Raw genomic sequence first — 22,037 nt, 5'->3', positions numbered from 1 at the left:
ATAATATTGTTAATAACATTAATATTACTAATCTTAGAGTAATCACACTAACGTGACTGCGTCAATGAGAAAATCTGCAGGAGCCACGATGAGGATTCGAACCCACGCGGTAGGTGTTCCCACGCACACGCTCTAGTCCTGGATGACGGAGCCAGAGTGCAGGGAAGGATTGTGTGAAAATCCTGGACCCTCGTGTGTTCAGTAGAACTCCAGGTTGCAATCCTTGTACCATGTTGCGGTCTAGTTGACTAGAGCGTGTGCCTGGGAACACCCACCGCATTGGGTTCGAACCCTCATCACGGCTCCTACGGATTTTCTCAATAGAAATAATAATATAATATAAATACAAATACAAATATATAGCTTCTGTGGTTTATATTAACTACTGTGTTTATTCCAGGTGGTGCTGATGCCGCGTCTGTCAACAAGAAAACTCTGTCCAGTTTCTCACTGATACCTAACTCCTCAGAGGTACCCTGCTCTTCACTGGTGCCCTGCTCAGAAGTGCCAACTTCTCATACGTGCCAAGACTCATCTCGCTGACAGGTGTTACACCTGTCAGGAAACATAAATAAACACATTTTATAAATTTATAACTGCACGCGAGTCATAAATTTAAGCCAGGAAATGTACATGTTGACTGTGACATTCTCCACGTGACCTCTCAGTGGAGCACGGCAAGGAAGGTAAAAGCTATTCTAACAGACATTGACAAGGTATGGAGTTTGCACAATTACCAATTAATACATTTTCTTGACAAGTTAAACATCTGGAACATTGTCCACGGCCTTCCTCCAGGACACCACGGCTTTTCACATTAAAATTAAACGCTTTCAGCTTGTAAATATTTTCCTGAATTATTCCGGTGTAGCGAATATTTCTCGCCAGTGTTGTGGTGTGACGCACATCAGGAGCAGAGTAGTCCGTTCTTGCGCATACAGACAGACACAAGAGGTTACCATTATGTTTAATATCAAACAAAACCTGAATCTAATACAATACTTTCACAAAACTAAGAAGGCAGTGAATTTTCGATAATATAACCAATCAAATATTATTTTCAAACTATGTCATGATATCAAGTACAAAGTATGACAATTGTATTTTGATAGTATAATAACTATGAAGAGTGAAGACTCAAAACTTTCACTCATCAGATCCATTAGTTACGACACTTATTGCAGTGGAAATTAAGTATTGAATATTATTTGAAAAGACTAATTATACTTTAAAGTATACTTAAAACAGAACTTTAAAGTGGCCATATTAGCAGGGAGGACTGTAGTGGTATTGTGTAGGTCTACTATGGCGGGCACCACCTTCCACACAACTACCACAACTACTACCACCATTTACTCCCCCACCAACGGAGACCGCTATCTTCCTCTAGTTCTACCGGACAAGACCCCTTTTCAGAGTGTGGTCGGTTCGCTGGTGAACACAAGTGCCCAGGGCTCCGCCAGCCTCATTCACACCCTGTGGCAGAGTCCTGAAACCCACACCCTGTGGCACACCCTCGCTGGCTTCATTGAGACCTCGAACGCCAGAGACAACTTGGCCATGGTAGAGAATGTGACCAACGACAGCTTGTACGTGAACGACACCGGAGAGTACGTGCCGTTCAACGACACCGGAGAGTACGTGCCGTTCAACGACACTGGGAAGTACGTGCCGTTCAACGACACCGGAGAGCACGTGCCGTTCAACAACACCGGGGAGTACGTGCCGTACAGCCAGCGGCCGGAGACGTACATCGTGCCGCTGGTGTTCGCCGTCATCTTCATCGTGGGAGTGATTGGTAAGTTTTTGCCCAGGCCAGGGGGCTCCTCCCTCACGACGTCCCCACTACCTGTCCTCATGCTGCTGCCTTCTCTACCTCCCTCACTACCGTCCACTCCTTGCTGCTCCACCTCTAAACTCATGCTTCACAGGTCATGCCCCTAAGCCATTCACTTCACTTTCTCATTACAGTCTCACACGCTAAACTGTTATATTTCTACCCGCTCCGGCGCAAGGTCTACGCCGCCGTGTGAGAACTGTGATGGAGCTCCCACTCCCGCCTGGCTCTTGTAACTGTGTTGTTAAGTAACATTTTATACACATTTTGTCAGCATTCTTCCTCCCCTAGTTAATGAGAACATAAGAATAAAGATAATTGCAGAAATCGTGTTGTCTCTCCGGGTGGCTCCTATTTCTGTCGCCTAAACTCGCTCATATTTTGTATAAAGGTGCTACCCCTATAATATTGTATTATTATTATATATATATATATATATATATATATATATATATATATATATATATATATATATATATATATATATATATATATATATAAGGGTACCACCTCTGGTGCAAGTGTAGGGACCCATAGCCTCGGTGAAGAAAATAAAGAGTTCTCAGAGAAGACCTTGTGGATCCTCACTGAACACTTTGATATTTTCTTCTCCTACCACCCCTATTCTTTTGGTATGTGTGTATATTTATCTAACTTTATTTGAAAATGTCATTACACAAAAAAAGTTACAATATTGATTACATGCAGGGTACAAGGATGCTTGTCACAAGTTGTATAGCTCCTCAGATGGCGGGCAGGAACCATGGATGCAGTGAGCATTTCCTCTCTGGATTGCCACACTAAGGCGCTGAAAAAGAAAACTGGCAGCTCTAGGGTCCTTTAGTTGTTTCGATTAGCTTAGACCCCAACTCCTTCAAAAAGCTAGCAGCACTTTTACCCCAGGCACCAAGTGTCTGAGGCAATGGGGACAAAATTGTAGTGGTGCTCAAGGTCTCTGTATTTACGGGACTTGGCCGCTTCCCGGTGATTAGCAGCTCCTCCTGCTTGTGTAGTGCTGAAGTCAACATAGGTATTGGCTAAAGTTGAAACGCAAGTGTAGTCCCACATCAACTGTCTCCCAGTCTTCCAGGGGTTCACCGTGAGTCCGTCTGGGCGACCGACAGGCTCATCAGAGTTGTGGGACATTAGGTAACGGGGCTCTCTCTCTGCTGGACAACCGGCTGTGGTAAGGCTTCTCTTAATAATGTCATTGACCTCGCCGTGTCTTGCATGCCATCCTCCTGTCCTTTGGCAGAGAAGGCCATGCCGTCCGTACCTGTCGGTCTCTGCCTCGCCGCAAATACACCTGTATTCGGTATGGATTGTGGCAGCGAAGTGGAGAGCCACGGCAATTCGGAGGGCCTGCGGTGTGAGACGGGTGCCGGTTGCTGACATTGGGGTTGCTAATAGGAAATCACCTGCATGGGGAGCATATGGTAACAATCTTTCCTGTAGCCATATATTATTAAATTTGACAGAGAGGGTAAGATGAATGATTCTACCAAGAGTCTTGTGTACTTTTCCGAATATTTTCCTTCATTTGAGAAGGAAGTTGAAAAATTAACTCTCCAAAGTTAATTTGTATCAGTTTAATTTGACCTGACGCTAAGAGATGCTTTTCGTTAAATCTTGTTAACATTGTCAAAGGCAGAATTGGAATGATTACAAAGTTTCTTGGTAACCATTTCAAAGCTGCATGACATGTACACGAGGATGAGGTGAAGAAGCACTTCACTTATAGGCCCACTGTATCTTGCGTCAGTCCTGCTTGCATGATGGCTGGTGCTGTGTTCCGTCGTGTTCTGGACGTTGGTAGAGTGCAACGTGGTGGTAGTTGGGTAGTGATGCCTGGCTGGGTTTGCTTTATGTATAATACCTCGCCCCTGTCCAGTCTTGTGTCGTCGCTGTATCTCGATTATTTTGGGGTACTTTGTGAGGATATTTCTGGTGAAGGTCTAGTTATGTATAGAGGCTATATGTACCTTAGAAGGTTCCTGGTGCTTGTGCAGTGTTAGCCGTCTTCAAAGGGTTGATGTTGTCTTGCCTATATACTGAATTCTTTAGCGTTGACAGCTGAAAACGGAAGAAAGGGTCCTTCCACATAACTACTACTGTACTACTACACCCACCACACAACTACTGTACTACTGCACCCACCACACAACTACTACTGTACTACTACACCCACCACATAACTACTACTGTACTACTGCACCCACCACACAACTCCTACTGTACTACTACACCCACCACACAACTACTACTGTACTACTACACCCACCACATAACTACTACTGTACTACTACACCCACCACACAACTACTACTGTACTACTACACCCACCACACAACTACTACTGTACTACTACACCCACCACATAACTACTACTGTACTACTACACCCACCACATAACTAATACTCTACAGTGAGCACTAAGACACAAGGTGAAGGCGCGTGGATAACTAACTCAGGTTTCTGGTTTTCAACCACGGCCCTCACCCCCTTACCCCCCCCCCTCCCCATGCAACCTCTCTCTGTGTATTGTCTTGGTCAGTAACACGAGCTCCATTATACTGGCGGCTCTGGAGGCGGTGGAGATGGTGGTGACTCTAGTGATGTGACTCTGATGGTAGGTGATGGTGCTGGAGATGGTGGTGACTTTGATGGTGGAGATGGTGGTGGCTCTAGTGGTGGTGATGATTGCGTTATAGTTGAACTTTTCCGACTCATTTTTTATCGAATCTTGGCGTGAAGTTGTGGCTGGAGGACCTGCCGCACCTCCAGTGCCAGGGACCTGACAGCCGCCCGCACACAGTACTGAGCATTTTCTTACATTTCTCAGATATATTAGTGTTTTCAGCCGCCACCTGTTTCTTACCTTATCGCTTTTTGTTCTCAATATAAGAAGGCTGTTTATATCCACATTGTCTATTCCCCCTCAATATCTTGTATATTGTGATCATGTCAGTTGTGCTCTCTTCTCGAGGGTTGTAAGGTCTAGTGACCTTAACCTATCTTCGTAGATCACCCTCTTACATTTTGGCACTAATATTCTTGGAAACTTTCACTTTTCAGTTAGATTTTGTGCTTCATAGGGTGTGAATTCCAGTGCGGTGCTGCATAACATTGTAGTGGTCTAACGTATGCTGAATATATTGCCTTAAAGTCCTTATTTACCTTTATAAATGTTGTTTTAATGTTCATCAGCTTCCCATATGCTGCTGATTTTTCCCTGTTCAATATTTTCCTCCTTGTTGCAATTATTTCTTCTCGATATATATTTTTTCCCAGTTACTGTTGATTCAAATCAAATTACATCAACTATAGAACTATTTAGAAATAAATGGTTGTACATTCATGATTGAGAAAGTTTACATATAAATTACAGCACAATAATTACAAGTCACAAGAGAAAGAGGTGATAAAATTTGAGTGTGTAGGGCAGAGAGAAGGGACGCCACCAGAGGCAGGGAACAGAGATCATTAAAGGCTCTGCATTAAGACTCGCTCAGCGCTGAACACGTCGCTGTGGAACACAGGCCGGCATCTGTATGCTAATACTCCCGCACTAAGTGAGCCTTGAGCTCACCCTCCAGCAGCGGCAGCCACGCCCCTCCGCCTCGCACCACTCCCACCCTCAACAACAAGGTCATGGATCGCTACGAGGTGCATTACTGCGCCAGGTACTGTAACAGCAGCCGGGTCTTCTCCTTACATCACACCCAATTAGGGACGAATAACAAAGCTAAACCAAGCCTGCAGCCAGCCAGCCAGCCCACAGCCAGCCAGTCACAGCCAGCTCACAGCTAACCCATGTATCTCTACAAATGGTACAAATTCTACAGTCGTTGCACCCGGGAAACATTAAAAACAGTCCATGGACCAGGTAGCAATATCCTAAGAAAATTTAATGACGGACAGTTAATTGAATAGGAAGATTACCTGAACTCTCTCCAGGTTTGTCCAGAAGGCGCCACTACCCGGAGTTCTTGTGCCGAACAACAGACAACATCGCGACTGTGGCTTCTTGATGTAAACAGTTGTGTAGAGCCAGCTGGTCCTAGTGAAGGGGGGTGGGGTGGGAACTCTCAGGAGAAAGCGGCAAGCCATTACGACTGTATAGCCCTGGAAAGGGGTCAGGATAAGGGTATGAGATGAGACGGACGGAAGGAATTGTGCCCAACCACTTGGAGGATCGAGAATTGAGCGCCGACCTGCATGAAGCGATACCGTCGCTCTATCGTCCAGCCCAAGTGGTGTAACACTACTGTGGAGCCTGGTCCTCCTGCAGGACACGCAGCAGCTAGATCGTGTAGCAGATCGTGGAAGGTAATTGGAACACCTGTTGGCGAAAGTTTTTTTTATTTCAATGGCAGACTCGTGAAGGATGAACAGGTCAAGCAGTAGCAGGGAAGAGGAAGATGGGCTTGTAGAGAAGCTGATAGGCAAATGTGTTGAGAGGAGGAGCGTTTGGATGGAGGATTTGATCCTGGGAATAAAAATGGAGAATTTTCAACAAATACAGGCTGAGGGTGAGACAAAAACAAGAGCTTGTGGACTATATTCAGGAAGAAATTAGGAAGAGTAGGGAAGAATGGGAGAGTGAATGTACTCGGCTTGCAAATGAATTAGGCGCGAACTAACAACATGACTAGGGAGAGTGGAATAGTGGGGGATTTAGTAGCGAGTGTGGGGGGGGGATCAGGGGAGGGACTACCAGTATGAGAATGTGAGAGGGACAGGAGGCAACAACCGGGGGAGGAGCTATCACCAAATTACTACTAAAGATGGAAAATGTCAGTGAAAGACCAAGTGAAAGACTAAGGAAAACAGAAGGGGCATATACAGAAAGTGACAAGGAAATCTGCGATGCACTGAATGCCAGTTTTCATGGAGTGTCCACAACCGAGCCTGAGCAGCTCCCATTGGTAGAAGAGATGACCCTAGATGAGAGACTATCAGATATAGAAGTGACAGCAGAGGAGGTAATGAAACTGCTAAAAATACTGGATGCAACTAAAGCAGTTGGACCAGACAAAGTATCCAGACACCGTGGATACTAAAAGATGCAGCCCAGGCGATTAGTGCCTCCAGCAAGGATCTTTAATGAGTCACTTATGACGGGAGAGTTGTGCAGTTGCTGGAAGAAGGCAAATGTGGTAGCAATTTTCAAGAAAGGAGATTGGGAAGAGGCACTATACTACAGACCCGTATCACTGACAAGCATCCCCTGCAAAATACTTGAAAGAATAATCAGGCTAAGACTTGTTACACACCTAGAGAACATATGGTTTGTAAACAAACACCAAGATGGATTCAGGGAAGGGAAATCATTCCTAACAAACCTTCTGGAATTCTAAGATATAATAACAAGAATAAGGCAGGACAGGGAAGGATTGGCAGACTGCATATTTCTGGACTGCCAAAAAGCCTTTGATACAGTACCACACAGTAGACAGCTATTCAAACTTGAGAGGCAGACGGGAGTAAGCGGAAAGGTCCAAGCTTGGGTAAGGAACTATCTAACAGCAAGGAGCCAGAGAGTAACTGTAAGGGGCGAGAAGTCGGACTGGCGAAAAGTAACGAGTGGAGTACCTCAAGGATCAGTGCTGGGATCAGTTCTATTTTTAATATACGTAAATGACATGTTTACAGGAGTAAAGTCCTATATGTCGGATGTTTGCGGATGACGCAAAATTAATGAGAAGAGTTGTGACATGATGATTGTAGGATCCTCCAAGAGGATTTGAACAGATTCCAAAGATGGTCAGAGAAATGGCTACTGGAGTTCAACACGAGCAAATGTAATGTTATGGAAATGGGACTAGGTGATAGGAGACCAAAGGGTTAGTACACAGTGAAGGGAAACTACCTACTTATGACGATTCGAGAGAGAGACCTAGACGTGGACGTAACACCTAATCTAACTCCCGAGTCTCACATAAATAGGAATAAGAACAGCAGCGTACTCTACACTGGCAAAAGTTAGAACATTATTCAGAAACCTAAATAAGGAGGCATTTAGAGCGCTTTACACTACCTACCTACGTGAGACCAGTCTTAGAGTATGCCGCCCCATCATAAGAGTCCCACCTGTAGAAACACATAAGAAAACTGGAAAAGATTCAGAAGTTTGCGACGAGGCTCGTCCCAGAGTTACGAGGGATGGGGTATGAAGAGCGGCTGAAAGAACTGTACCTGACTACACTTGAAAAAAGAAGGGAGAGGAGGGATATGATAGGAACATATAAAGTACTCAGGGAGGAATTGACAGTGGATATAGACGAAATGTTCACACGTAATATTAACAGAACAAGAGGACATGGGTGGAAGCTGGAAACTCAGATGAGTCAGAGATGTTAAGAAGTTTTCTTCAAGCATGAGAGTAGTGGCAAAATGGAATGAAGTTAAACTGGGAGCCCCCATGGGAGTGAGTGACCACCGTGTTCTGATATTTGAGTGTCTAGTGGAGTTAGAGGTAATCTACCCAACAAAAGAACTATAAAACAAAGGGCAGGAGTACCGAAAGGGAACTTATCAGATGAGAACATTCCTAACTGGAGTACCACGGGAAACAGATCTCAAATTAAAGTCTGTACAAGATATGATCGATTATGTCACTTTAAACTGTCGGTAAAATCTTTTACTTTTTAACAAAAATAAACAAGTTTATCCCAGCCCTAAAGAATAAAAAAATGAGAAGCTAAAGATAAATCCATGGTTAATCGGGCATGTAAGGAAGCAAAACGGTTAAATACAAGAGCGTGGAGGAACTACAGAAATATCAGAACACGAGAGAACAGGGAGATACCAGAGGACCAGGAATGAGTACTTCATAGTGTAAAAGGAAGCAGAGGCAGAGTATGAAAGTGATAAAGCAAATATAACCAAGGCCGAACCAAAACTGCTTCACAGTCACATCAGGAGGAAAACAACAATGAAAGAACAGGTGATGAAACTGAGACCGAGTGAGAAGAGGTAAACAGGAGAATGATAATGAGGTGTGTGTGAAGAACTCAACAAGAGATTCCAGGAGGTCTTCACAATGCAACGAGGAGAGTTTTCTGAATAGAGACCCCTCTTGAGAGGTCAGCTTGTGGGTTATTCAATGGCAGGCTGAGGCAGGCTGTGGCAGGCTGTTGCAGGCTGTGGCAGGCTGAGGCAGGCTGTGGCAGGCTGTGGCAGGCAGGCTGACTGATCGTGCGTTTAAAGCCAACACCGTCACGAAAATACTAGTTGTTTTGGCCAGTTAAATCAATGCAATAAATCACTTTGACAGCAAAAGAGAAAACACTTTTGGAACGAAATTTTGTATTTTCCGTCTTATGTGCCGCCTGTTACCAGGACTGGCGCAGATGTTGACACAATTAACACGTACTTAGGCATACAGATGATGGCCCTCCAACACCTCCAGGTCAACCTCCAGGTCACCTGCCAACACTGCTCTATAGTCGTAATAGCTTGGCGCTTTCCCCCTGATAATTTCCTCCCTCCCTCTTCTTACCAATATAACCCCCGGGTTATTGGTAAGGACCATGGAGAATTATAATATTCCCCTACCGAGGGAAATATTATAGTTCCCCCATGTTTCTACCCTACTAAGAGGAACACTATAGTTCCCCCATGCTCCTGCTCTACTGTGGGAAAACACTATAGTTTTCCCAGTTCTTGCCCCATTGAGGAAGGAGTACTATAGTTTTCCCATGTTCTTGCTTTATTTCTGGACACCCCCTATAGCCTTCCCTGTTCCTGCTCTGAGTCAAGGACTTTACCATGGTTGTGAGTCCTTGTTGGAGTTATTCACAAACACCCTTTGTCCACTCCCGCCCCACAGGTAACGGCGCCCTCATCGTCATCTTCGTCAGGAACAAGAACTTGCGTAATGTGCCCAACACATACATCATCTCCCTGGCTCTAGGGGACCTGCTGGTCCTCTTCTTCACCGTGCCCTTCGTCTCCACCATCTACACCATCGAGTCCTGGCCCTACGGTACCTTCGAGTGCAAGTTTAGCGAGTTCGTGAGGGACATCTCTGTTGGGGTGACAGTGTTCACCCTGACGGCTCTTGCTGCTGATCGCTACCTGGCCATCGTCTCCCCAGTGAGGAAGGTATGGAGTGTTTGGTCTGGCTCTGGGTGTGGTACTTGGTCTGACTCTGGGTATGGTGCTTGGTCTAGCTCCGGGTGTGTTGGAATGTGGCTCTGGCTCTGGGTGTGGTCATGCTAACTGAAAGATACCTCTCGCTAATTGCTTCACCTGCTCCCTTTCCTCAGGCCGTGGGAGCAGCTCGAGGCGTGACGGTGCGCGCAGCTGTCAGCATCTGGCTGGTGGCTGTCCTCCTGGCGACACCTGCTGCAGTGCTCTCCCACGTCAGGGTCTTCGAGGTGTCGGAAAAGAAGTCCATCAGCGTGTGCTTCCCGTTCCCAGAGCACTTTCCCAATTGGTACGAGCAGGCCACCATCCTGACGAAGGCCTTAATCTACTATCTCCTTCCTCTCATCGTCATCGCCACCTTCTACCTCCTGATGGCGCGGCATCTCTTCGCCTCCAACGTCCCAGGAGAGTCTCATGTTTTTCACAGGCAGATACGCACCCGCAGGAAGGTTGCCAAGGTCGTCCTGTGCTTCGTGTTGATATTTGCCGTCTGTTTCCTGCCGACGCATGTCTTTCTCCTGTGGTTCTACTTCGACCCTCAAGCCTCAGTCAAATATAACGAATTCTGGAACGCTCTCCGGATCGTCGGCTTCTGTTTTAGCTTCATTAACTCGTGCATCAACCCAATCGCTCTATACTGCATCTCGGGCACCTTCAGGAAGCAATACAACCGGTACTTGTTCTGCTGCTGCTGGTGGACTGTCAGCCGGAGAAATATGGACTCGCTTCGCTCCATGCGGTCCAATGGTTCCAGGTATAGGTGCTCGACCCTTCGTGTCTCAGAAACTATAACAATGACCACCCTCATGCAGGAGAAGCCTTGCACGGCCGCCTCCTGACACACCAACGTTAGCCTTCCCCTGAACGACCTGCACGACCCCATCGCCTCCTCGAGGATGGGAGTCTCAACCATCCTGCCAGACAATCAAGACATGATTAATGGCATGACCATTTATGAGGTTGTTCAGATCTAATGCATTTTAATTTTTGATATTTACAATGTCGTTGGTGATAATATTACACTTAGACCTATGGAACACTAACTATCTTGGCCTGGTTCACTGAGCAGGCTTCGTATTTTTACAAACTCGAGTTCAATCCCCCGAAGATCACTGAACGATTTTCGGGGGATAATAAATGAAATTTTTTCATTATTGTCACAGTGAGACGAGGTTAACACAAGTTGTGAGCCATCAGAAATTATAACTACAAATATATGAATTTAATCTTTAATATTGAAACACGTGTTTCCATAGTGTGTTTATTATACTAGGTCTTCACAGCCAGTTTATCCAGACAACGTTTTTACGCTTAACTAAGATACGTCTTGGAAGACATCGCACACCTAAGATAAGCCTACAGTTCTCACAACTATCAACAAGATATATGAAGAGGTTTGGGAATCTCAATCAATGTCTGAGTGACTAAATGAGGCTTGGGGGCATCTTAGCTACTCTCCGAACGAGTAACGGTTTGGACCACTCTGCCAATCATTGAGCGACTAATAAGAGGTTTTGGTACCTTAGCCAATCGCGGAGCACCTCACAAACGTCTAGTCAGGGAGACGCCGTGACTGACAGCACCAGCTTCACTATGATCACAGGGCCAAATGTGATTAGTCAGTTACTGTATTAACCTGGTAGTGATCTTATGCTACATAATGAAACTGTTCTGAAGAGAAAAATAGTAGAATTAAAAACGAAATTTGTAACAAAGACACTAGAGAAGATTAGTCTGAAGGAGGGAGAAGGAGAAGGTGGAGGGAGAAGGGGGGATGAGAGACCAGGAAACCCCATCTAGAATTAATGAAATTAAAAAATTTCATTTTATGAAATTTTTCATTTATATTTATTTTTTTACTCAAAACATTTAAATTTATTATATATATATATATATATATATATATATATATATATATATATATATATATATATATATATATATATATATATTATATATATATATATGTCGTACCTTGTAGCCAGAACGTACTTCTCAGCCTACTATGCAAGGCCCGATTTGCCTAATAAGCCAAGTTTTCATGAAATAATTGTTTTTCGACTACCTAACCTAACTTTTTCGGCTACCTAACCCAACCTAACCTATAAAGATAGGTTAGGTTAGGTAGGGTTGGTTAGGTTCGGTCATATATCTACGTTAATTTTAACTCCAATAAAAAAAAATTGACCTCATATATAATGAAATGGGTAGCTTTATCATTTCATAAGAAGAAAATTAGAGAAAATATATTAATTCAGGAAAACTTGGCTTATTAGGCAAATCGGGCCTTGCATAGTAGGCTTAGAACTGCGTTCTGGCTACTAGGCACGACATATATATATATATATATATATATATATATATATATATATATATATATATATATATATATATATAATATAATATAATATAATATAATATAATATAATATATAATATATATTATAATTTAAAATTTCATTACATAAAAATGGGGTTACAATATAGGTTACATGCAAGGGTACAAGGCTACTTGTCACGGGTTGTAGAGTTCCTCCAGCTCCTCAGATGGCGAGCAGGAACCATGAATGCAGTGAGCATTTCCTCTATGGATCGCCACACTAAGACGCAGAAAGACGAATCTGGCGGCTCTAGGGTCTCTATTTGTTTCAATTAGCTTACAACTCGGCTCCTTCAAGAAACTAGCAACACTTTTACCCCAGACACCAAGTGTGTCTGAGGCAATGGGGACAAAATTGTAGTGGTGATTAAGATCTCTATACGACAATTGGCTGCTTCCCGGTGATTGGCAGCACCACCTGGTTGTGCAACACTGAAGTCAACAAAGTTGTTGGCTAAAGTTGAAACGCAAGTGTAGTCCCACACAAACTGTAACATTCTTCCAGGGGTTCACCGTGATCCCGTCAGAGCGACCAACAGGCTCGTCATGAGTTGCGGGGCATTAGGTAACGGTGTTCTCTCTGCTGGACAACCAGCTATGGTGAGCCTCCTCTTAATAATGTCCTTGGTTGTCAATACTGTCCAATACTCAATATAGAAAACATTTGTATTTTAGCAAGTACCAAGTTTATAGCACATTACAACAGCAAACTTATAGCACTGAATGTTTCTCTTGATAACTTTTTGGATAGGCCTATGTACTAGTTCAGAGCCTCTTGTTATATCCAGAGCGTTCTGAGAAAATGTATACGCAGATTTGCATTCGGAGTCTACAATGTGTCTACTCTCTACTTGTGTCCCTAATATCAATGTATATTGTCCAGATAATCAAACTGTTGTTGTAGATGATTGTCTTGGTGGATGTACATATTTATGGTTTGCGGTGAAGTGATGGGCCGCACCACCTGGCGGGCCGCACCACCTGGCGGGCCGCACCACCTGGCGGGCTACACCTTACCCCATTGTTCAAGGGAACACTGCCCTCCCTTCCCTATTCAGTGTTCCACGTCCCGTCCCAATTCCAACAAGTTATCTGCCTTTCCTCCCCCCCCCCCCCCCCGCCCTCTCCAGTTCCTCTTGTATCCCCCACCTATTACACTCCTCGCCTCTCACGCTAGCGATAACGAGGTGGTTGATGCCCTCATCGACGAGGCCAGGAGACAGTCTAACAAGCAACAGGAATATATCCCAGCCAAGTGTTTATACTGGGATATCCCAGCCAAGTGAGTATTTCAAAGCGTGAATATCAGGTGTTTAGACCGTAGCAGGTTCACACTACAAGGTGACGGGCTTCAGTGTGAGAAACTGTGACGTCACTCCGGCCGTTCCGTCTTGACTGAAGAATAATAAGAGTGAGCAAGAGTGTTGGGACACCAGTGTGGGGGGGAGCAGGACTTGATGCCAAGTGGGTCTCGTCTCAGTCAGGCGGTGATGGCGTCGGTGGTGTCCAGGGTCAGACAGGAATCGTTCACGTGGCAAGTCTCTGTCATGCCCACAGCCCGTCCTCATAAACAAAGACCCAAAGTCCATTCCATGCACCCGCCAAACCCCCTGTTTATGAATGAAAAACGGCTTACACACGACTCGCCTGATGACGTCCGAACACTTCCGGAACAAGTGCTTCGCTGACGACTTTGTTCGAACAACAACAACGCTGTAAATGCTTCACCCACGTAGCATTTAAGGATGGTGGACTTGGTTTGAGGACGGGTTGCATGACGCAGTGGTGACTTCCACTCGCCTCATTCATCTGACCAGGAATTACACCATATCATCTACCACGATAATATTAAATTATGTGTATGTAATCTAAATGACAGTGTTGTAAAGTGAGATATTAAATGTGCTCACCTTTGGGTGTTATTAGAAGTGCGTCATAACCGCTACAGTACATGTAGATGAAAGAGCTCAAACATTAAAGACTGAACGGATGACTTCCTAAAAACTGGAGGTTGTTAATCCTGGCCGTTCAACTCCACGAGGACAACTTGTATTTCACAATACAGGGGATGACGAGCATCACACATCACACAGCTCCAGTACTCAGTATGGACTCCCTCCTTCCTGCCCGTCCAGAGACGCTTCGCCTGAACGGTTCTATTATGTCTTATCAACAATTGGAAGGAGAAATTGAGTTGTGTAATTGATAATTAAGTTCAGTCTTTGCAAAACACGTTTATGCTTATTCTAGTTCACAGACTGTTGTTTTAAAGGTTATATATTAAGACTTTGTAGGTGAATATAATTTTGGTGACGTCGCATTGTAACTCATTTTCTAGTTTCTAGCCCCAATGCCCCATACATAATTTTCTTAGCACGGTTAACCAAGGTATTTGATAATAATTATATTTAATAATTATTTAACATAAAATAGCAACTCGTTTCTTGCATATTATGTTAATGGTAAATAAATTATTTCGGAAATTTCCGACAACCAGGGCTTGATATGATAGTGATACAGTGATATGATAATGTGTGTTTATTGACGCCTTTTCTGTGAAGGCTGCTTGGCGGCTCTACTCTATCCTCCCAGAGAACTCTATTGGAGCCTCGTGAGGCTCTATTGCAGTCCTATATAGCCCTACTGGTTCTTCCTAGCGAGCCCTACTGGAGCCTCGTAGAGAGCCCTACTGGAGCCTCGTAGAGAGCCCTACTGGAGCCTCGTAGAGAGCCCTACTGGAGCCTCGTAGAGAGCCCTACTGGAGCCTCGTAGAGAGCCCTACTGGAGCCTCGTAGAGAGCCCTACTGGAGCCTCGTAGAGAGCCCTACTGGAGCCTCGTAGAGAGCCCTACTGGAGCCTCGTAGAGAGCCCTACTGGAGCCTCGTAGAGAGCCCTACTGGAGCCTCGTAGAGAGCCCTACTGGAGCCTCGTAGAGAACCCTACTGGAGCCTCGTAGAGAGCCCTACTGGAGCCTCGTAGAGAGCCCTACATGGAGCCTCGTAGAGAGCCCTACTGGAGCCTCGTAGAGAGCCCTATTGGAGCCTCGTAGAGAGCCCTACTGGAGCCTCGTAGAGAGCCCTACTGGAGCCTCGTAGAGTCCTACTGGAGCCTCGTAGAGAGCCCTACTGGAGCCTCGTAGAGAATCCTACTGGAGCCTCGTAGAGAGCACTTCAGAACTGGGGGAGGGGGTGGGAGGCTCCTTTCATCAGGCTTTATTATAATATATAAATGAAGTTCCTGTCAGATATTATATACTCATATTGGTTGTGTCCGAACGCAGGTGTCATAATGCTGGATATGTCCGGATACCGGCTTTGATACTGGAAAGCCAGCCACTAGAACACATTGAGTTCATTTACTGTCTCGCTAAAACACTGCTTGTGCTCTGTCAGAATTAATATCTTATTTGTGTGTTTTGTGTATCATTTTATTTAATTAAATATTTATCTCCTGAAGGAAAAGTTTTATGAAGTTTTCCTTGAACATTTTTCCTCTGTGTAAATACTGTTGAACAAACAAGGTTCATGTACCACAGTTCTTATTGATCAATATAGCCTTGAAGCGCACTTCTGAGAGAGAAGCATCACTCTTGTTTAAACACTGTGCTGAACCTACCGTGTACAGTGTTGGCACGGGTGTTAAACACTGTGCTGAACCTACCGTGTACAGTGTTGGCACGGGTGTTGAACACTGTGCTGAACCTACCGTGTACGCACTTCTGAGAGAGAAGCATCACTCTTGTTTAAACACTGTGCTGAACCTACCGTGTACAGTGTTGGCACGGGTGTTGAACACTGTGCTGAACCTACCGTGTACAGTGCTGGCACGGGTGTTGAACACTGTGCTGAACCTACCGTGTACAGTGCTGGCATGAGTGCCAATCTTACAGAACCAACTATTGACCTTCTGACAGACCTCACATGACAATAGACGTGTTACCTGCCGTCCACCACCAGTCGTGAACAGTAAACTTCGTATTTCCATGCACAAACTCATACGCTTTCCCCTACAACCACGCCCAACCACTAGAGGTAGACGGTAGAGCATTTGTAGTCCCCTACAAATACTTGAAAGCCTTTGTCAATAGATGTATGATGAAACACAACAAAAAACAATATCCGTGTAAATTACTTTCAGTGTCAGACGGCGGTAAATATAGTGTGGTGAGTCACCGCATTTACTCTACGCCGGTTGGGTTCAGACGAAGCAGGTAAATATGCCCCAGACTTAACTAAGCGCAGGTCCCACGCAGGTCACAGCGCAGGTCACACGCAGGTCACAAATAATGAACGAGTTAAATTATATCAGATGTCTTTGTAATATGAAGGAAAACAATTGAGGGGTTTGGCAAAAATGTTTGCACGACTTGATAATGGTTCAAGGACGGACCGGAACGTGGTCGCTTCTCCATCTTCTGAGTTGTGGTTTGGTCATCAATGGTCAATTGTTTTTTCTAATGTCCATCCAGATTGGTTGAGCTCACAATGCATGTCCGCCCTGATTGATGCAGCTCACAATACATGTCCGCCCTGGTTGGTGGAGCTCACAATACATGTCCGCCCTGGTATTGGTGGAGCTCACAATACATGTCCGCCCTGATTGGTGGAGCTCACAATACATGTCCGCCCTGGTTGGTGGAGCTCACAATACATGTCCGCCCTGGTTGGTGGAGCTCACAATACATGTCCGCCCTGGTTGGTGGAGCTCACAATACATGTCCGCCCTGGTTGGTGGAGCTCACAATACATGTCCGCCCTGGTTGGTGGAGCTCACAATACATGTCCGCCCTGGTTGGTGGAGCTCACAATACATGTCCGCCCTGGTTGGTGGAGCTCACAATACATGTCCGCCCTGGTAGGTGGAGCTCACAATACATGTCCGCCCTGGTTGGTGGAGCTCACAATACATCTCCGCCCTGATTGGTTACCACTTTCTATAGTTGTAAAAATTAAGCACACGAGATGACATGGTTTGAAAATTTAATATAAAAGGCACATTGCAATGCCAAGACGGACCAATCACAGACTAAAATTATTTGCAATACGTGTCCAATTAAGACGCTGCTCTAAATAATCAGTTATGCATCATTCTCAATTCAGGTTCTACTTCAACTGAAGCTCAAATTATGATTAAATTTGCCTCTCCATGCACTGAGAAGGGAAATGTAATCTCGGAGACGGGAAGGAGACTGTGGTGGCTGTGGAGACTATGGCGGCTGTGGAGACTGTGGTGGCTGTGGAGACTATGGCGGCTGTGGAGACTGTGGTGGCTGTGGAGACTATGGCGGCTGTGGAGACTGTGGTGGCTGTGGAGACTATGGCGGCTGTGGAGACTGTGGTGGCTGTGGAGACTATGGCGGCTGTGGAGACTGTGGTGGCTGTGGAGACTATGGCGGCTGTGGAGACTGTGGTGGCTGTGGAGACTATGGCGGCTGTGGAGACTGTGGTGGCTGTGGAGACTATGGCGGCTGTGGAGACTGTGGTGGCTGTGGAGACTATGGCGGCTGTGGAGACTGTGGTGGCTGTGGAGGCTGTGAGGACGGTGGATACTAGTAGAGGAAATAGGGCCTGGAATGTGCGGCAGTCTGGCCAGCTCGTGGATGGGTGTCCACACGTTTTCAAACCTGGTTGGAGCCGGATGACTTAAATTTTGTTGGGAGAAGTAGACTGAACACGTCTGGTAGTTTAGAGGGGAGGGTAGAAGGAAGGTAGGGGGGAGGAGGAAGGGGGGTTAGTGGTAGTAGGGGAGAGGAGGAAGGGGGAAAAGGGTAGCAGGGGTTCTCTGAGAATAGGTAAAACTCTACGATACGTTATAGCGAGGATCCATTGACTAATTATTGACGTGTCACATTTTCCCCTTAAGGACCCGTGACCAGGCTGGCGGCCATGACCCGTCGGTGTTTGTCTCAAGGTAAGGAAGGTCTCAGCGTGGGCGTCCCAGACGCCGCCCACAGATGCCCACACCTACGCGCCACCCACCCACCTTCTACACCCCAAAACCACCTTCATCACTACCCTGCTGCGAGGCAGCCAAGCTACCAGCCAAGCTACCAGCCAGGCGACCGGCCAGGCGACCGGCCAGGCGACCGGCCAGGCGACCGGCCAGGCGACCGGCCAGGCGACCGGCCAGGCGACCGGCCAGGCGACCGGCCAGGCGACCGGCCAGGCGACCGGCCAGGCGACCGGCCAGGCGACCGGCCAGGCGACCGGCCAGGCGACCGGCCAGGCGACCGGCCAGGCGACCGGCCAGGCGACCGGCCAGGCGACCGGCCAGGCAACCGGCCAGGCGGCCAGCCAGGCGGCCAGCCAGGCGGCCAGCCAGGCGGCCAGCCAGGCGGCCAGCCAGTTGGACCCACTGATCTACACTGTCCGCCTGGTCGAGGACCGGGCCGCGGAGACCTTGAGCCCCGAAATCATCGCGAGGTAGCCGCCCGTCTCAAGGCTGGAAGAAGCTCGCGGCTATTCCTCACACAAAGTCTACGGGTATCACCCCCGATATTTCATTTAGTATTTGTTTAAAAAACATTAAATTTACATAGTTTAAATCTTTAATTACAATAGTAATGGGGAGAATATTACAATAGAAAACGGGGAGACAGAGATAGGAGATGGAGGTGGGGATCGGGCAGGGCGCCGCAGCAGTCATTTCTTAGATACATCTCAAGGTGTCCATGGTTAATGTGTCCGATCCTGCAGATAATTTTGGCAAATACAATCCCCCACTCCCCACGGTAAGACTTCCTTGCAAGTTGCTGACAAAAGCATATCCTCCCAGATATATCTCACTATTGTCTATTACACACAGTTCACCGGTGTGTGTCTTAGAATTCCTTAGAGACTCAAGATGGTGACTACGATGAAGGTGGCACCTGAGCTAACAGCTGACAAGTGCGAACCCCATTAGCGACCAACACCGCACCCACTAAGACAGAAGCATGGAGACGAGAGTCAGGCGAGTGTCCGGAACAACCCTTCCAGGAATCTTAAAGACCACCTTCCAGACCTGAGGGAGAGAGGTGTCAGCTGTAATGGTGGAGACACAGGATCCCCAACTCTCCCGTTTATCAGTACGGACGGCCCTACGGGTCACCGCACTCGCCTTCCCAAACAAAAGAAAAGAATCAGGTGTGTCGCCGCCTGTGACTCTTCCTGGCTGTACGCGTCAGGCGTTCCCGGGACCGAACTTGTGCCCGGTACAGGAGGCATTGTGAGGAGCACAGTAACAAATAAGGTGTCGTGAAAAAGGAGGAGGAGGGGTCGAGAGAGAGGCAGATCGGACTGGGTGCAAAGAGGAACGAAGGGAAGGGATAAGGATATGAGATGGGACGTGGGGGGGGCGAAGAACGGTCCCCAACAAACTTGGACAGTCGGGGATTGAACGCCGACCTGAATGAAGCGAGGCCGTCGCTCTACCGTCCACCCCAAGTGCTTGGAACGAAGAGGGCAAAAAGATTCCAGTCCTCATTAACCCCCACCGAGGGAATATGAGAGGCGGGTGATAAGAAACAGTGTGTTGTGAGAATAGGGCAAATGGTCAGCGTTTTGGAGGTCATCGAAGACCCTCCATGACAGGTCTATATAAATGGAGGAAGAGCAAAAATAATATTAATTCAGGAAAAGCTGCGAGTCAACACGAGTCGGAATTCAGGAGAGACAATAGAGAAGAGTGGGTGAAAGCTTTCCGAAGACGGCCTCGAGTATTCGTCAGCGCCTCACCACAAAGGGCATGCCGCAGACAGTGCCGCTAACCGGGAAGGTAGGAGACGACTGGGAAGGAAGTGTGGAAACGACAACGGACGGAGATTCAGGAAGAATATTTGCGCCCACAGATCTGACAGGAGCGGAAGACGGAGCTGGTGGAGGTGTCAGGGTTCAAGGGTTGGAAACTATTGCGAAACGAAAGAGGGGAAGAAGGGAAGGGAAAAGCAGTGTGACGTAACACAAGAGCATAGATCATGGTAGAGAAAGAGTGGAAAAAGTGGACCTGGCGCAGAGCCTCGGACAAAGGTACACGATAACGAGGCTTCAATGTGAGGATGGTCTGCTCGAAATTGAAATGCACACACGAGCTGGAAAAGGAAGGATGAGCATCCTCACAGTTGAGGCAGCGAAGCTGAGAAGAAGAGCGGTCAGGACGACAATGTCGAGGGTCACCACACAAGGACCAAAGGGACACCTCGTTGCTGCACCTGGAAAAACCATGACCAAATCTCCAGTACCTATTTGCAGAGGCGAGGAGAGGGCATGTACTCCTGAACTTAATATTGACACCGGCAAGAATGGCGGAAGACTTAGAGTTCCCTGCGCCGTCAAGCAAGCAAACGCTTGCTTGACGGCGCCGGGAACTCCCAGGGATGCTATGGAGCTAGGTGTCCATTATATGGAGGGTGTCCACATATATGAAGAGTGTCCACTATATGGAGGGTGTCCACTATATGAAGGGTGTCCACTATATGAAGGGTGTCCACTATATGGAGGGTGTCCACTATATGGAGGGTGTCCACATATATGAAGGGTGTCCACTATATGGAGGGTGTCCACTATATGAAGGGTGTCCACTATATGAAGGGTGTCCACTATATGGAGGGTGTCCACTATATGGAGGGTGTCCCACAAATTATTCACTCCATTACAAGCCTTAATAAATTCTCTATCACAAGAGCTTTCATTACTGTTTGGAACGATTTCGTCGTTCCAAACAGCCTTGATGTTCGATATGTAACTAATTGAGTTGAGGTGGAATGTTCAGAGTTCTGGTTTAGTGATGGACGGCCTGAACTATGGTAGTCTAATTAATTAAATCGTCATGAATTGCGCGAGTGCCACAGACGCTGTTAACACAGCAACATTACCGACCAATGTGTTACAGCTTGCAAGGTACACATCCTCTGTACTTTTAAATTCAACCTTTTTTTATACATTTGTTATTCCTTCTGTGCCTCTTCCTTCAACTTCTAATTGCTCTCCTTAGTATTATTTCTGATCTTCGTGTAAGAAAGTAATTATCAAAAGAAGGCCCCAAGCCAGGGACCCCACATCCACCATCAGCGTCGCTGGCTGCTCAGAAGGCGTGACCTATCACTACGGATGCCACTACCAGAACAAAAGCGCATAAGGCGAGCATATCAAAGTAATCTGATTCACTAAGGATTCTATCGAGAAAAAAACGCCAGGTACAGCTGGGAAGCAAGACACGCACGTTCTGATCATAGGGACATTCAAATATGTTGTACAAGGTTCTGAATGATTCCTTACACAGGTTCCTGAAGGCAGTTCTGATGTTAGCCAGCCTCGCACACGCCGCCGATGTTATTCTTTTTACTGTGTTGACTGTGGGCTGTAATTACCACCCCCCTGCCCTCTACCACCCCCCTGCCCTCCTCTACCACCCCCTGCCCTCCTCTACCACCCCCTGCCCTCCTCTACCAACCCCTGCCCTCCTCTACCACCCCCTGCCCTCCTCTACCCCCCCTGCCCTCCTCTACCAACCCCCTGCCCTCTTCTACCACCCCCTGCCCTCCTCTACCACCCCCTGCCCTCCTCTACCCCCCCTGCCCTCCTCTACCAACCCCTGCCCTCCTCTATCACCCCCTGCCCTCCTCTACCACCCCCTGCCCTCCTCTACCACCCCCTGCCCTCCTCTACCACCCTTGCCCTCCTCTACCCCC

General features: G+C 46.8%; 2 protein-coding genes across 3 annotated transcripts in view; both read left to right on the top strand.

Moving 5' to 3' along the window:
• The window catches only part of LOC123767558 (neuropeptide CCHamide-1 receptor), a 34,146-nt gene extending 22,340 nt beyond the window's left edge, over positions 1-11,806 (top strand). The window contains exons 2-4 of one of the 2 annotated variants that reach the window (XM_069317142.1): positions 401-1,798; positions 9,672-9,946; positions 10,111-11,806. In XM_069317142.1, the coding sequence (XP_069173243.1) occupies positions 1,306-1,798; positions 9,672-9,946; positions 10,111-10,830 (1,488 nt within the window). In that variant the 5' untranslated portion in view covers positions 401-1,305 and the 3' untranslated portion in view covers positions 10,831-11,806. Of the gene's footprint in view, positions 1-286; positions 1,799-9,671; positions 9,947-10,110 lie in introns of those variants that run through there. The other variant, XM_045757298.2, reaches the window with a different exon arrangement.
• A 5,772-nt stretch (positions 11,807-17,578) lies between these two features.
• Positions 17,579-18,016, top strand: LOC138358784 (uncharacterized). The gene has a single exon (XM_069316959.1). It carries the CDS (start codon positions 17,579-17,581, stop codon positions 18,014-18,016), a length of 438 nt encoding a protein of 145 aa, XP_069173060.1.
• Positions 18,017-22,037: the final 4,021 nt, after the last annotated feature.

Source organism: Procambarus clarkii, chromosome 86 (assembly GCF_040958095.1).
Source record: "Procambarus clarkii isolate CNS0578487 chromosome 86, FALCON_Pclarkii_2.0, whole genome shotgun sequence".
NCBI classification, from domain to species: Eukaryota; Metazoa; Arthropoda; class Malacostraca; order Decapoda; family Cambaridae; genus Procambarus; species Procambarus clarkii.
Note: the sequence above shows the minus strand (reverse complement) of the source record. Positions and strands in the feature narration are given on the sequence as shown.

Coding starts and splice junctions, on each gene's coding strand:
- LOC138358784 (XM_069316959.1), top strand. CDS start 17,579: ATGGCGGCTGTGGAGACTGTGGTGGCTGTGGAGACTATGGCGGCTGTG.